Source organism: Cercospora kikuchii (assembly GCF_019650295.1).
Source record: "Cercospora kikuchii DNA, contig_00005, whole genome shotgun sequence".
Lineage (NCBI taxonomy): Eukaryota > Fungi > Ascomycota > Dothideomycetes > Mycosphaerellales > Mycosphaerellaceae > Cercospora > Cercospora kikuchii.
Window position 1 is genome coordinate 2,905,747 of NW_025408586.1, and position 14,045 is coordinate 2,919,791.

The following is a 14,045-nucleotide window of genomic DNA, read 5'->3' on the forward strand; positions in this document are numbered from 1 at the left end:
AGAAACAATACGTCAGAGTTGAGATGCATGTGAAGCTTGTGAGGCAAAAACGTGCTTAGTCAAGAAAGTTTACCGGCAGCCAGCAAAGGCACTCGACTCGCGCCTTCTGCCAGCGACAGGGGGTGACTTTGGGGAAGCTTTGCCGCCTGATGAGACGAACGACAGACAGTGCAAACGCAGGCTGGACTCGATGATGCACAGCACCAGCAATAGCCTGCGAGAGCTGGGTTGTTTGTTGTCGTGGTGCAGGTGAATGGAGGTGCGGACTGGGGCTCATCGGCTCGTGGACCAATGGGCAAGCGAGCAGCGTCTGTTGACGATAAACACAGCGGGCATTACAGTTTGGCGCACGAAAGTCTGGAGGTTCACGTCGAGCACGCGCGTTGCCGCCACAGCCCACTTCCTCCATCACTGCACTCGTTGATCCTGCTCGTTTCCGCTGTCTTGTTGTCTTTCGTTCTTCTTCCACCACCTCACCCCCGTCGACGGATCCCGGGCGGCTGCCGTCGTGTCTGACAGCGCCAGACAGCCCGCCGAACACCTGGCATTGTGCGTGCAGCCCCGCCGGCTCTGCGTCCAAACCGCGAATACACTTCTGCAGCGCATCCGCCCGCTGCTCTGCCGCTGCACGACACGACCACCGACCCGACCCTCCGACCCTCCCTCTCTCCTTCCCCCGGCCCTTTGTTTCCTCCCTCCAACGCAGGCGCGGTGCGAGAACTTGACAATCTGGCCTCGCTGTCGTCGCCCGACGTGTGCGACGAGCAGCAGCAGCGCGCCAGTCCGCTCGGATACTTCCATTGGTTCTGCTCCTGCATCGCAACCTCGCCCATCCAGCGCTTCCCGAGACACGCACCCGCGTAGGCCGCAGACAGTGCCAGACACTCGTTCCCGCATACGCGCGCCCGCCTTTGGAACCCATTCCTTTCCCTTATCATCTTCCTAATACCATTGTAATCAGCACATGGAACGGCGACCCATGGCCGAGATTGTGAACCCGCCGGCAGGCACGGCGAATGCCAATGGGAACGCTGATCCCTTCGCCCACACCTCTCCTGGAAATGCAGCACCACTGCGATATGGCGCATTCGACAGTGCCCACTTCTCCGCCCTGTCCACCAGCTCCCCCTCTTCCGCGAGACGCGCCCTCGAAGCCCACATGCGGGACACGGACAGGCGAATCAAGGATGCTGCGCGGCTCGGCATGACGCTCACCTCGCAGCGTGCAGAACTGGCTGCCAAGTTGAAGGAGGTCGAGCAGATGCAGCAGGACTCCGACATCCCTGCCGAGCTACAGGGCAGGCTGGCAGAGCTTGAACGCGAATACAACGAGGTTGGTCGGGAGTCTGCCCGAGCTTTCCTCCCCAAGTCGAGAGTTGCGAGCGAGAGCGTGGACTGGACAAACTCTACGGTCATGTCCGGTTCAGGACGAGACTCGCCAACAAAGATGTCCGCCCCCTCGCGCAGACAGCGAAATCAGCCTACCAACCGAGTGCACGACATCGAGTTTGCTACCGAGATTAGTACCTCCCTCCTCGCCCAAGTGCGGCAGTTGCAGGCAGCCCTGGCGGAGAAAGATGAGCAGCTCAAAGACACCACATCCGCCAAAGCTCAGCTCGAGGCAGAGTCCGCTCAATTATTACAGCGTTTACGACACATGGACGAGAGTGAGCAAAAGTACAAGGACGAGAACTGGAACCTTGAGACTCGGTTGCAGGACATCGAGGCTACGCTGAGGGAGAGCTTGGATAAAGAGCAGCGGCTGTCTCAATCACTCAAATCCGCTCAGGCCGATAAAGCTGCGAAAGAACGCGAGCTGGACGAGCTGCGGGTGTCCCATGAGAAACTCTCCGAAGACCAGGCGAATGCGCGCAAGACCACAGATAATGACCTCTACAATCTGCAGCGTGACCATAAATCGCAGCTGACGGAGAACGAGAAGTTGCAGGCGAAAGTCCGAGAATTGACCTTGCAAAACACAGAACTTGCACGAGGTCTTGCATTTCGAATGGGGCAAGGGGTACCTCAATCCGACACGGACTTCATGTCGGCCGAGGAGAACCTGCAGTCAGACGACGCCAGTCCAGATCACAGTGCGCCAGCCTCGCCCATCAAAGGCACTCCGGCTCGCCATGGCATGCTCGAAACAGAAACTCTCAAGTCCAGCTTGAACCACGCCCATCGCATGATCCAGAATCTTAAGAACAACATTCATCGTGAAAAGACGGAAAAGATCGAACTGAAGCGCATGTTGCAAGACGCCCGCGATGAGCTGGAGCAGAGGCGAGATACTACAGGTATCATCGCGAATGTAGCCAAGAAGCGCAAGAGTGAGAATGATTTCCGGTACAAGCGCCCTTCAAGCAGCAGGCTTGGCGCCACCCGCGGCAGTACGACAGAAATTATCGATGAGCCGGACTGGGAGGATGATGTGATGGAGCACACTCCGAGCAGAGGCCGAGATGGAATCATGTCCAGGGCTACCGTGGCAGGACTTGCAGCAGCCAACGCATACAACCGTGCATATGGCAAGTCGGATGGTGACACTACTGATGCCGCGTTTGAGACCGCCAATGAGACAGACACTGGCTTCGAAACCGCCACCGAGCGCGGTGCTACCACTGAGAGCGAGGCTTTCGCCACGGGCGTGGAAGAACTGGGCGAGGATACCGAAGGCGATGCCACAGAGACCGAGGAGAGCTCGACCCGCGTTCTGCGACCGAAAATGTCAAATAAGCGCATGTCATACATGTCCACTGCGTCTGATTCTGGCGACGAAGATGGAGATGACATCGTAGGCACACCTGTACGTTCCACACATCAACCAAAGTACAAGCTGCGGTTGAGCCGCGGCGGGCGACGATCGAGCCGCGTCAGTGACAGCCATCAAGACTCGCCGCAAGCTCTCCTGGCCAGCCCGAGCTCGAGCGTGGGCACACCGCAACCTGCTGGCATGCAATCTCTCGGTGATGAGTTGGACGCTCTTGATGATGACGACAGCATAGATGGAACGCCAATCTCTGAGAGACAGCTCGATGGAAGCTTCAGCACAGAGACACCGACAACAGAACGCCACGCCAGCGTCGAGCCTGGAACACCCAGCACGCCAACCACGTCGATGAACGACCACGAGGCGGCCGATCTCCTCTCGCCATCTCAAGCGAGCGCTGGTGCCACGCAAGCTCTGCCTAAACCAGCGATGGTTGATGCAGGTATCATGACTGAGCCCTGGCATCCGGAACCTGTCGCGGAAAAGACAAGCCTGTTGCAGCATGCAGGTGAAGTGGCAGCTGGTGCTTTGGCAGGCTTTGGATTGAGCAGAGCTGCTGGCCATGGGACTGACGAAGATGATTCGCGACCACCCACTGCGCATACGGCCATTGACGAGAGCACGGCTGTCGACACCGGCTCGCAGTCCGCAGCGGCAGTCGAGACGCCGGCAGAGCCAGTGCGCACAATGGTTACGATTGGCACTGATGCGCGTGGCGTGCCTGTTTCAATCAGCACGGGAACCGATGCTCGTATCATCCCGACCAGCAGCATTGGTACCGATGCTAGAGTGGCAAGCACATCACACACGGGCACAGACGCTCGAGTGCCGGTGCAAACCATTAGCATTGGCACTGATGCTCGCGGCAATCCTGTCACTATCAGCATCGGCACTGCGACCGAGCCGGAAACTGAGAATAAGACGCTTCTTGTCGAACAATTACCACACGCACCGTCCTCGATGGAGCGTTCTCCTCTTCTCTCAGAGAGTACGGATCCAGAAATGTGGCCGCTACCTCCTAATCAAAAGCGCATGTCAGTATCAAGTATTCCAAAGGGCGTGGTCGATGACGAGGAAAGACCACCAGTTCCATCTATGCCGCCGCCTCCACCGCCGGTGCAGTTGGCCTTCTCGGAGATTGTGTCACAGGAGTGCGAACCAGTCCTACCGGAGCCAGAAACACCCGATGTCCCTCGCAGAAGCTCCAGGAGAGCCGACCTTCTCTTCGTTCCTGACCATTCAGATGAGCAGGCGGCGCTCAGTGACCAGCCGCAGCTTAAAGATGCAGAACATGACGTTGTTGCTCAGTCTGTCACCCCCACAGCTCTCGATAGATCGTTCGAGGAGCAAGTCACACCTCTCTCAAGGCAGCCTCTGGCAGAGGTGTCAGCCAATGCACCGCCATCAAGACCATCACCGCCGCCGCCGTCAAGGCCACCACCACCACCTATGTTCGATGAAGGCTCGCAGACGCTCGTCTCTGGAGCAGAGATTGAGAGCATGATCAAGAATAAGAAAGCCATTTCGAGACCGGCATCTTCGAGGTCGTCGAGGGGCAATTCGACGTTCACAAACGCAGCCGCGGCGGCATCACTTGCTCTAGCTGTCAACACGCCTTCGAAACGTGAAGCTGATCAGCGCCCGTCCATGTATGAGTCTCCAACGCTACATCCCAACGGCAGGAGACCATCGAGCGCGGGATCGATGCGCAAGAGAGACGCGGCCATCACAGCTCCTCCACTCCCTGCAGACCACAATCTCAAGATTGCGGCTGCGCAAGTCACACCGAGCTCCCCAGAGCAGCCACCTTCTCGCGGAAACATGGGTCCACCGGGAATGCCAGCTTCAGCATACAAGCGCCCAAATACTCCAAGCGGCCGACCGCCTTTCGAGCGTGCGCTTCATTCGCGAGACTCGAACACTCCTCGACAAGCGCCAACCAAAGACAAGCGAGGTATGGCGTCCACTATCCCAGCAGATCGAGTATCACATCGAACTTCTGTCTCGTCATTTGCTTCTGAGCTCGACGAACGCTTCAACATTTCCCGTGGCATGATGCTGCCACCAGATGTAGCACCTGCCACAGACCCGCGCATGATCCAAGCCATCACACAAACCATGATTGGAGAGTTCTTGTGGAAGTACACACGCAAGACCGGCCGGAGCGAGACCTCAACGACTAGGCACAGGCGATTCTTTTGGGTGCATCCATACACCAGAACGCTGTACTGGAGCGAGCATGATCCTAGCACTGCTGGTAAGAACATGATGAAGGCAAAGAGTGTCGCTATTGAGGCCGTTCGAGTCATCTCCGATGACAACGCCTACCCACCCGGCCTACATAGGAAGTCGATTGTCGTCATCACTCCGGGTCGTGAGATAGTATTCACGGCGCCCACGGGTCAGCGACACGAGACGTGGTTCAATGCGCTGTCATATCTCTTGTTGAGGACTGAGAGGGAGAACAAGGAAGCCGAGGACACCATGAGCGATGCTGAACTCAATGAGTTCGATCCTCATGGCAGCGGTGTCTCCGGAACCGTTCGACGCAACTTTAGTCGACTGACAGGCGGGACTGCGAATGGTCGCAGCATCAGTCGACAAAGCCGACGAACTAGCCTCAGCAGCTATAACAGCCGGACGACGAGAAACACGAGCCCGCAACGACAGGATGCCACTGTGACTGGCAGAACATCTGCAGCTTCGAATCATCGCGGCAAATTGGCACCCGCTGCAGCCGGTACCCTTCGAGCAACGAGCTCCAATCCATCGCGTCTCTCCTCTAGCAGCCAGCAAGGTGGTCGCTTCAGCTCCATGGCGTCACGTTTCCGATCGAGTAGCACTCAGCGAACAACGTCTGCCCTTAGCAACCGCAAAGCCGACCCTAGTGATCCCGCTACGATATACGATGCCAGCGTCGTTGGCGACTCGGCTGAGGATCTGAGAGCTGTCATCGAGCGGCAAGAGCGAGAAGCAGATCGATTGGAGAACGTGAGGGCTTGTTGCGATGGTGAGTGCTGACCTTGACCCTTTCTACATGACGAACAGTTGCTGACCATTTCTTCACAGGCAAACACGACGTTGGAAGCTTGAAGAATCGAAGTGGAACTGGCAGGCACCGGTTCAGTGCCGGGCATCATCATCATCACACGCATGCGCATGGGACCGCTTCCAGTCGGACATGAGCATTTAAATTGCTCTAGTCTTGGCATTGCATTTGGCGTCTCGTAATCGATCGTAAACTATTTGATTTCCTTTGTCTTTTTGGAATGAGTGCTGGAAGAACAGAGAAGAAAGAAGTAAACGAAGAAGAAAGAAGAAAAATTGTTCAGTCAAAGTCAATCATTGGAAGATTCTCCCACTCTCTAGAGAAAGTTTTTGGTACTGTGTCTTGTCTTGTTCTCCGGCATGGAAAGGAAGGCACAGCGTCTCGCTCTTTGATGCAGGAAAGGCGCACTATAATAGCGATGGCGTTGCATGAGATGACGGCTGCGCTTGCTTGCTTGCTTGCTGGTGTTCTTTCTTGAGAGAAGATAATATATTCATATTACAGTGTATGGGAGAGGATTGAGAAGTGTTGAGTGTTCTTTTCTCTACTTTGTGCACTGAGGCATGGAGTTGCTTCTGCTAGCATTCACGGCTTTGGCGTACTGCTATTGCTACTGTTGGTCGACTGGAATCAGGCCTCAAACAACGATTCTCGTTGCCCTCGTCATCCTTCACTACAACCTCCTCCGCATCAAGGGTCATCGGCCCATTCTTTGGGGTTTGTCGACAATGAAGTGCTTCCAGTTGCCAGTCCAGTGGTGTGGCAAATCGATTTAACAGCCTCAGAAACCAGCGACATGGCGGCGGCGGCGGCGGAAGCGTAATCAAGCGGCGAGCGCGGCGTGGACGGCGTGAGTTCTTGATTATTCTCGTGTATCGTCGACAGGCGACGCAGGTGGCGGCGGGGTGCGTTCTTGGTGTTCTCGAGGAGGTAGAAGTTCGAAAGACTGTTACGTGCGAGTAGCAGTCAATCTTGTGTAGGCGGCGGAGGCAGCGGCGGAGGCAGCGAGGCAGTAAGGACGTTTTGTCCAGTTTCAGCGTTGTCAAACCAGCGTTGTCAAACAGTGCGGAAGTAATGGTTGATCAGACCAAAAGGCACCGGCGACGGTACAGCGTACAGCGGCAGTACGAGCACCGAGAGACATTCTCGGTCTCAAACCTGTCAATTCTGACAGGTCATGTTGTTCGCACAAACGCGATATTCTCTTGTAACCAGCGGCCAGCGCGGCAAGCAATAGACAGAGAATCAGCGTGTCTTGAGGCAGCAAGGCGGCGTTGTCGTACCCAAAGGTGTGCCCGTGTCTTAAACCATGAAAAAATCGTCATCTTTCTTCAAGCGGGTGCGTAGGCAGTCTCATGAATCTGCGGTATCAGCGGCAGCGGCGGCGACAGCGACAGCGACAGCGACAACATGGTGGTTCGGTAGATGATGGCTCTTAATAGGGTGGACGCAACAAACTGTCAAGAACTGGCCATTGGAAGGTAGTAACTCAATTCAGAATGACCTTGTTGCGTAAAGAACTACGGTATACGCGGCGAACGAGAAGTATTCACTCGCAGAACGAAACAACAATAGCTCGGAAAGTCAATCCGTAACACCTCGATAGCTTTGCATTTAACGATAAAGACATTGAGCTCAAAGCTCTGCCCCCTGTCACTATTACGGGCAACCGAAATCTTCCGTTCTCAAAGTAATCTCTAGACACCCGGACTGCTGGGGCACGGGGGCCCCTTCCGCCAAAAGTAACAACTCCGATTGTTCATTCAGGGTTCCCGGACTCGAACACCGCAGAAACCTAGTCTTGACAATGTCAGTCGCACACGTCAAAGCGTCATTCGCTCGCACGCATTGGATGGAGGTTGCGAGAGGCCCGTTAATGTCCACCAGACGCATGAAGCTGACCGAGGTGTCCGGGTATTGCTCTGGCGTGGGGTCTACGGCGCCCACGGTGCTCTGAAAGAAGGCGTAGTCGTAGAGATATCCGGTGTCACCATCTGTGAGGGAGAAGATGGAGGCGGTGTAAAGCTGGAAGGTGAATCGGTTGTCTCCTGACATTTGTCCGTAGCGACCGTCGTCGGAGGGACGGATGACGAAGCAGCTTGTGGGTCTTGCTACGGCGTTCGATGTAGTGGACACGGTGCTTGTAACTGTTGTTGTAGAAGCAGGAATAGTGGTAGTGGTCACCTCGGTGGATGTGGAGGTGACAATGGTCAAGGAAGTTTCTTGGACAGTCTGCTGGGTTGTAATAGTCGTGTACACGGTACTCGCTGGAAGGGTGGTGGTAGAAGGTTTGATCCCGAGGCATTCGCATGCTGTAGCGAACGCAGATCGTGTCTCACAGACGCTGCGGGCAAAGTCCGGGACCTGAGACGGGGAACTCGTTCTAGGGCATGTCGATGGAGGGGAGTTTGTACGCTTTCGAGCAAGAGGGTTGAGTCTGAGCGTAGAGGTTGCGGTAAATGTAGTGGTGGTAGTAGTTGTAGAGGGCTCAGGAGTAATTGTAGCTGTGGACGTTACCGTCGCAAACTGCGTCATCGTGCTTGTACTGGTAACGAACACAGTTGAGGCAGCCGTGATCGTACTCGTGCTGCACCATAATGTTAGTCCACGATGAGAGTCGGGCTCTGATGTTTGCTTGAGCTTACACAGGACAAGGCGTCACGGTGGTTCGGAGGAAAGAAGAGCAAGCTTGCTTTCCCTTGACTCGCACCTAGAAAAGTCATAAGCCGATCAGTCGCTGCAGTACAGCGTAGCAATCAGAACACTAACCAGGAGATTACATTTGTTCGAATAGCATTGTAGCTGCGGGAATGCCAAGGATAGCGACGCAAAGATGCTCAGGGAAGAGGTGAGAGATAGCGACCTCATGATCTCTAAGCGCCTGAGGACGTCACTGAAAGGAGAGAACGGGATGATGTGGCGACCATGGTCCTTATGATGTCCCTAGAGCGTTCTCGATTTGACATTCGCTAGCGCGAGAACTCGACGCAGCTGTTGGCGAGGCTTTACTAGATTCGGGGCCATTTCGCTTGTGGAAAGTATCTGGTGAGAAGACTTGACCGGAAACGTGCTGGGATGGATTTTGAGCAAAGCAGCAGCCCATTGGAATGCGGCCCAGCTGGTAGACTTTCTCCTCCGAGGTGCCTTTTCGAGAGAGCTGCAAGCCACTGTCACGTTAGCGCTCCATGTCGCCTGGAATCACATTGGAAATGAGGAGACATGTAAAGTGAATTTGTTACTCTCCAGCTTTCCACCCCGCATGATTCGGCGATGGTCTTGGAGGGCAGCGTTCTGCTCGTCTGGAGAGACGGCGCAGGTCTGGAGACACTCGCAGAATGAGCGCCAACTCAGCCATCAATATTTGAGCATGGATTTGAGCAGAAACCGCCGGTTCACCTTCCGCCAAGCAACGAACGGGACAGACGTTTGCGCCGCACGGCGTGCTGGTGCTCTCGCGGCAGTGCAGCACTTCCTCAATTGCTGCGACCCCCGGGGCCTTGTCATTTAATGCGCCAAAGAGCAGAGAGCTACAATCGCCTTGAAGAAGCCGTGGTATAGGTGAACAAACTTACCCATGACTCCAATGCACACCATCACTGGCAACCATGATAGTGCTGCAATCGCTGCCAATGCATTGTTCGTCATACTTCGGAGATGAGAAAGGTTTCATCACTCTCGCCACCTGTATTGTGGCCCAGATGTACCTGGCATACGCTTTGAGCGCAAGCGCTAGGTGTCTCTGCTTGCAAACGTATTAGGAGCACGCAGATTCGATCATACATAGTGGCTGGGCTTCGACGCTGCTTCTTTTGAACTATCCGTCGAATCACCTACTATTGTCCTATTGTCAACGTTCTCTTCGTTACCGCTGTCACTCTCATCGCCCTCTTACTCCTTCCTCGATAAGTATTTCCCTTGACGGGAGCTTCGATGCAAATGGCGCGTTGGGGAGGCTGGAGCGGCTCGAGTATGTAACCTGCATTTCCAACATTTGCCCACATAGAGCTGGGCTATCGTTTCTCGTTTGGGGAGCATCAAGGATCAATGGTGCCTTGAGGAGGTCGACCGTCAGGTGTGTCAAAGCCTCTGCTGTTGAATATTGGCTACGAGTCGCCCTCAGAATAATCCGGTCTCGCCGTTTCAGAAATATTATGCTTGCCAGATAGATCTTTACTCGAGAGCACTAATGGCTCCTTGCTTCGGAAAGTAGCAGTGCGTATAGAATAGATATGGACATTATCTTGGTGTTTCCAGCAACGTACTCTGCTCCATTCGTTTGGTCTCGCCGCCGTGAAACGATCAAGCGTGCTCGAGGAAATTTCACTCGATAGCACTGTTGGCCAATACTTCCCGGAGTCATTAAGCCGTATAAGAAACATGGGCATATCTAGTTAGCATTTTCTCCACTGTCGCCCCCCTGTTCATGTAGCTCTACCACTAAGCAGCGGCTACACCTGCTCATTGAAGCTGCAGTCGAAGGCACTGTTCGTCGATTCTTCTCCAGAGCGAGAGCATCTATGCCTGTGATGATGCCGTTGAGTCCATCACTTCTACGCGTCATTGCTTTGGTACATTTACACCGTACGTAGTCAAAACGCACCTTGATGCGTTTCCTCTACTATAGTCTGCTCCTAGCCATCTCGTCTCGCTACACTCGGACTACTGCGCCGTGCTCATGGCTTGAAGGAAAGAGAGTCGAATCGAGGACGTTTTGAGTCGAAACGAGACGTGATGCGTGGCGTTCAGTGAAACCTTCCGTCCGGAGCTGATGCCTGAATTTGTGCCTCCTTTTCTGATTCACCACTGGCACGTTTGCTGCTGCTCCATTTTCATGACTCTTCTTATGACTCCCACCCAATCTTCTATGTTGTAGCCGCACATAATTTGAACTCGCAGTCGCACACCTCCGTGAATCCCTAAAGTTCTTTCTGGAATATCTCCGAAGTTGTAGTGACAACCTCAAAGCTGACAGACAATTCGGTCACTTTCTCAGACACATACAAACTGCTCGTGCGCGGCAACACACTGTCGACCTGAGAAAAAGGTAGGAGAAACTGCTCTCTTTTCTGTTAACTCGAGCTCGATCTCGCCGGTATTTCATCCAAGACCTTTGCGCGTTGCAGTTGGACAGAACGGACCAAGCGATGCCTGTCACCTTCTTAGTGGCGGCTCATGCCTCTAAGATCTGGACTGGAACCCAAGCGAGCACCGCGGGCGATCTATTCAAAGCATCGTGCCAGCAAGAAAGCGAGCAAAGCAAAGGCATCCTCCGAAGCTCGTTCTCGCACGACCTCTTGAGTACGAACTACATCTCGCCATCAAAGTACGGCCTCGTATACGCAGCGTACCATGCATACAGTGGTCATCATCACTTGAGACTCCGGCCCGAAGATGTCTGGTTCGCCATACTAGCACAGATTTCCTTTTACATCAACGCTCATGCAGAGAAGCTGCGTCATCTGTTCGTGGCGCACGATGGCCGCGAAGAGCTAATCGTCGAGCAAGTTGGCACGCTAGGTTCCGCAGACATCGGAGGTCTGGCTGTTAAGATGACCGACGAAATGCAGAAGAATATCCTGGATTCGGAGCTCCGCATCTGGATCATGCCTTCTTTCACTACCACCACAGAAGAAGATCGTGTCGTCGCTTCGGTCTGGATCATGGGAACTCTCCAGAAGTACTTCTCCTACAGTATGGGCCTCATATGTGGCATTCCAACTGTGACCCTCTTGGGCGAGAAGGAAGACTGGGAGGCAATAGAGCAGCGATTGGACAAGCTTCAGATCCTCGGCAAGGAACCCAACCAGTTTGCGGATATACTCAGACCGATTCTGAAGTACTTCCTCATGTCGTTCGAGGAGCCAGCCTCGCCGGCTGTCAAAGACTTCTGGGGCAAGATTGCTCATCATCAGAGTGGTCATAGTGGCCCCACTTACCTCTCGGGATGGATCACAGCATTCTGCTTCTGGGACGAGAAGGGCCAGAGCCTCGTTCGTTTACCAGACGAAAAGGGGTGCGAGCTCAACGACGTATTGTATCATCGCGTTGATACCAAGCAGATCCCTTCAGGCTACGTCTCAGTCCCGGCCAAGTTGAACGCCAACGGCAAGGTCCATCACACGAAGATACTAGCTGGATCTGTGGGCATTCAGGCCTCACATTCTCCGAGCCATTCCTCCACTGGCATGCCTTCACCTGAGTGGAGCGGTAACAGTACTGGCAACGCGTTTCGCCTAGCAACAGCTGGGAGCACCAAGCTTGACACGCTTCAGCCGGTGTCCGAATGGTGGATGTTCGAGGTCGATCCAAATGCACCTGACCTAGAAACTCAACACAAGCTGAGGGAGCAAAAGCAGTTGGAGGATATGGGGAAGCAGTTCGAGGAGAAGATGAAGCGTTGCGATCAAGGTGTTAAATAGCCTCAAAGAGCGAAGTCCAAGTTGCTGCAGTCTCTATGTAGACGTAGACACCAGTGGAATGTGGGTGCCTCTTGGACGGATTTCTGAGACATATTTCGCCTCGAAGCCAACCTGTTAAGCACGTATTTGCCTTTTGGGTGACAGTGTGCTATCGCGGCAGGACTGTCCCTCAGGGAAGCTTTTGAGGTACTCACTTGCTTTTTCTCAAGCTCGTTAGCAGAAATCTGCTCATTGATTCGGAGAGAGACGTGCTCTTAAAGTATGCTCTCTGGGGATCCAGCGAATGGACCTGGAATGAGGATTGCCTTCTTGATACAGAAGTCCAGATCACGGCAATCATGGAGCCGGAACACTGCGGAGTGAAGGGTTATGGAGACTGAAGGCATTCAGGCTTCTGCTAATGGCTCGAGATATCACATGCTCTCACCCTGCAATGAACGGTTTTCTTGGGCAAGCGATTTGCTGCATCGCCTTTCCGTCCCTACATACGGTTTCGCTTTCCTACCGAACTGTGAGATGTGCGTTGTCAGACACTACACAATTAGCAGACATCTTGATTAGTAGTTCTGCAACCACGACTTCTCCAGGCGCATCAGCCTTCCCTTACCTCGTCCGCGATGCGACTTTTAACGGAGCGTCCACGACGCGACTTCTTGAAGGACTCCTTTTCTCTGATCCTCTACTCATACCCCGCGACCCGTTTCGATCATAAACTTGCGAGAACTCACATTTACGCCCAATGCATCCCGCCACGCTATGGGAAGACTCGTTGTGAACCGTCGTGTTTGCTTCTTGGAGTTGGCATGCGATAGCAAATAGTAGTACGTCCTGAGCTAGCAACATAAAGGTATGCTAAGATGAACTGATGTGTGAAAGTACACTGATGTGTCTGAATACGAGCTACCACAAGTAATATACATGATTGTTACGAAGTCGCGTATCGTCGCATGTTATCGGGGGGCACTAAGGGACCCTCTCTCGTATTGTCGGGCAAAAGAGGATACAAAACTATCTACACTATCGAATGGTACTATATAGGGGCTAGTATACAGGGTCTGGGGTCCCGGGTATATAGGAACCAATATACATGACTCACAGCAGGGCCCAGTGGAGTGTCAGTTCACAACAATGATCCCTGCTTACCACCAGTGAATGCGGGATAGCGCCGTAGCCTGAGTCCACAAAGGGTTAGACAGCCAGTATCATATCACCTATTTATAACAATTTACGAAGGTGTTGTGAACTGACACTCCACTGGGCCCTGCTGTGAGTCATGTATATTGGTTCCTATATACCCGGGACCCCAGACCCTGTATACTAGCCCCTATATAGTACCATTCGATAGTGTAGATAGTTTTGTATCCTCTTTTGCCCGACAATACGAGAGAGGGTCCCTTAGTGCCCCCCGATAACATGCGACGATACGCGACTTCGTAACAGGTTATGAGCCCGGGTTAGCGCTATTGTATTCCAAGCTCCGATAGAAAGCGAGGCGCGGTTCACCGACAGAGTACGGAAGCCGAAGGCAGGACAACAGGAACGCTATTGGCAACAGCGAGACACCGAGCTAGAAGAGCAAGGAAACAGCCCGAGCTGTGGCTGTATAAACAGGGACAGTAGCAGCAGAGACTGCGCCAGGAGCCTGCGGGTGAAGACAGGCACACAGAGGAAGGACTGTGCCCTCTGTGCTCAGGGACAAAGGACAATGTGCCCCTGTATAAAGAAGGAGCAAAACCCTTTCCATGGTTAAACATGAGTCCCAGATTGCAACTGGGTGTAGGACCCCATGGACCCTAGCTGAGGGACT

At 53.8% G+C, this 14,045-nt stretch overlaps 3 protein-coding genes across 3 annotated transcripts; 2 read left to right on the top strand and 1 right to left on the bottom strand.

The window, feature by feature from the left end:
• Nucleotides 1-964: 964 nt before the first annotated feature.
• CKM354_000887700 (uncharacterized protein) lies at nucleotides 965-5,955 on the top strand (the record flags this gene model as incomplete). The annotated part of the gene is made up of 2 exons (XM_044804274.1): nucleotides 965-5,780; nucleotides 5,840-5,955. 2 exons carry the CDS (start codon nucleotides 965-967, stop codon nucleotides 5,953-5,955), a joined length of 4,932 nt encoding a protein of 1,643 aa, XP_044660209.1.
• A 1,523-nt stretch (nucleotides 5,956-7,478) lies between these two features.
• On the bottom strand, nucleotides 7,479-8,843 carry CKM354_000887800 (uncharacterized protein; the record flags this gene model as incomplete). Its single annotated transcript, XM_044804275.1, has 4 exons — nucleotides 7,479-8,406; nucleotides 8,465-8,529; nucleotides 8,589-8,762; nucleotides 8,829-8,843. The coding sequence occupies 4 exons, from the start codon at nucleotides 8,841-8,843 to the stop codon at nucleotides 7,479-7,481; spliced, it is 1,182 nt and encodes a 393-aa protein (XP_044660210.1).
• A 2,120-nt stretch (nucleotides 8,844-10,963) lies between these two features.
• CKM354_000887900 (uncharacterized protein) lies at nucleotides 10,964-12,238 on the top strand (the record flags this gene model as incomplete). The annotated part of the gene is made up of 1 exon (XM_044804276.1): nucleotides 10,964-12,238. The coding sequence occupies one exon, from the start codon at nucleotides 10,964-10,966 to the stop codon at nucleotides 12,236-12,238; it is 1,275 nt and encodes a 424-aa protein (XP_044660211.1).
• Between the last annotated feature and the right edge of the window lie 1,807 nt (nucleotides 12,239-14,045).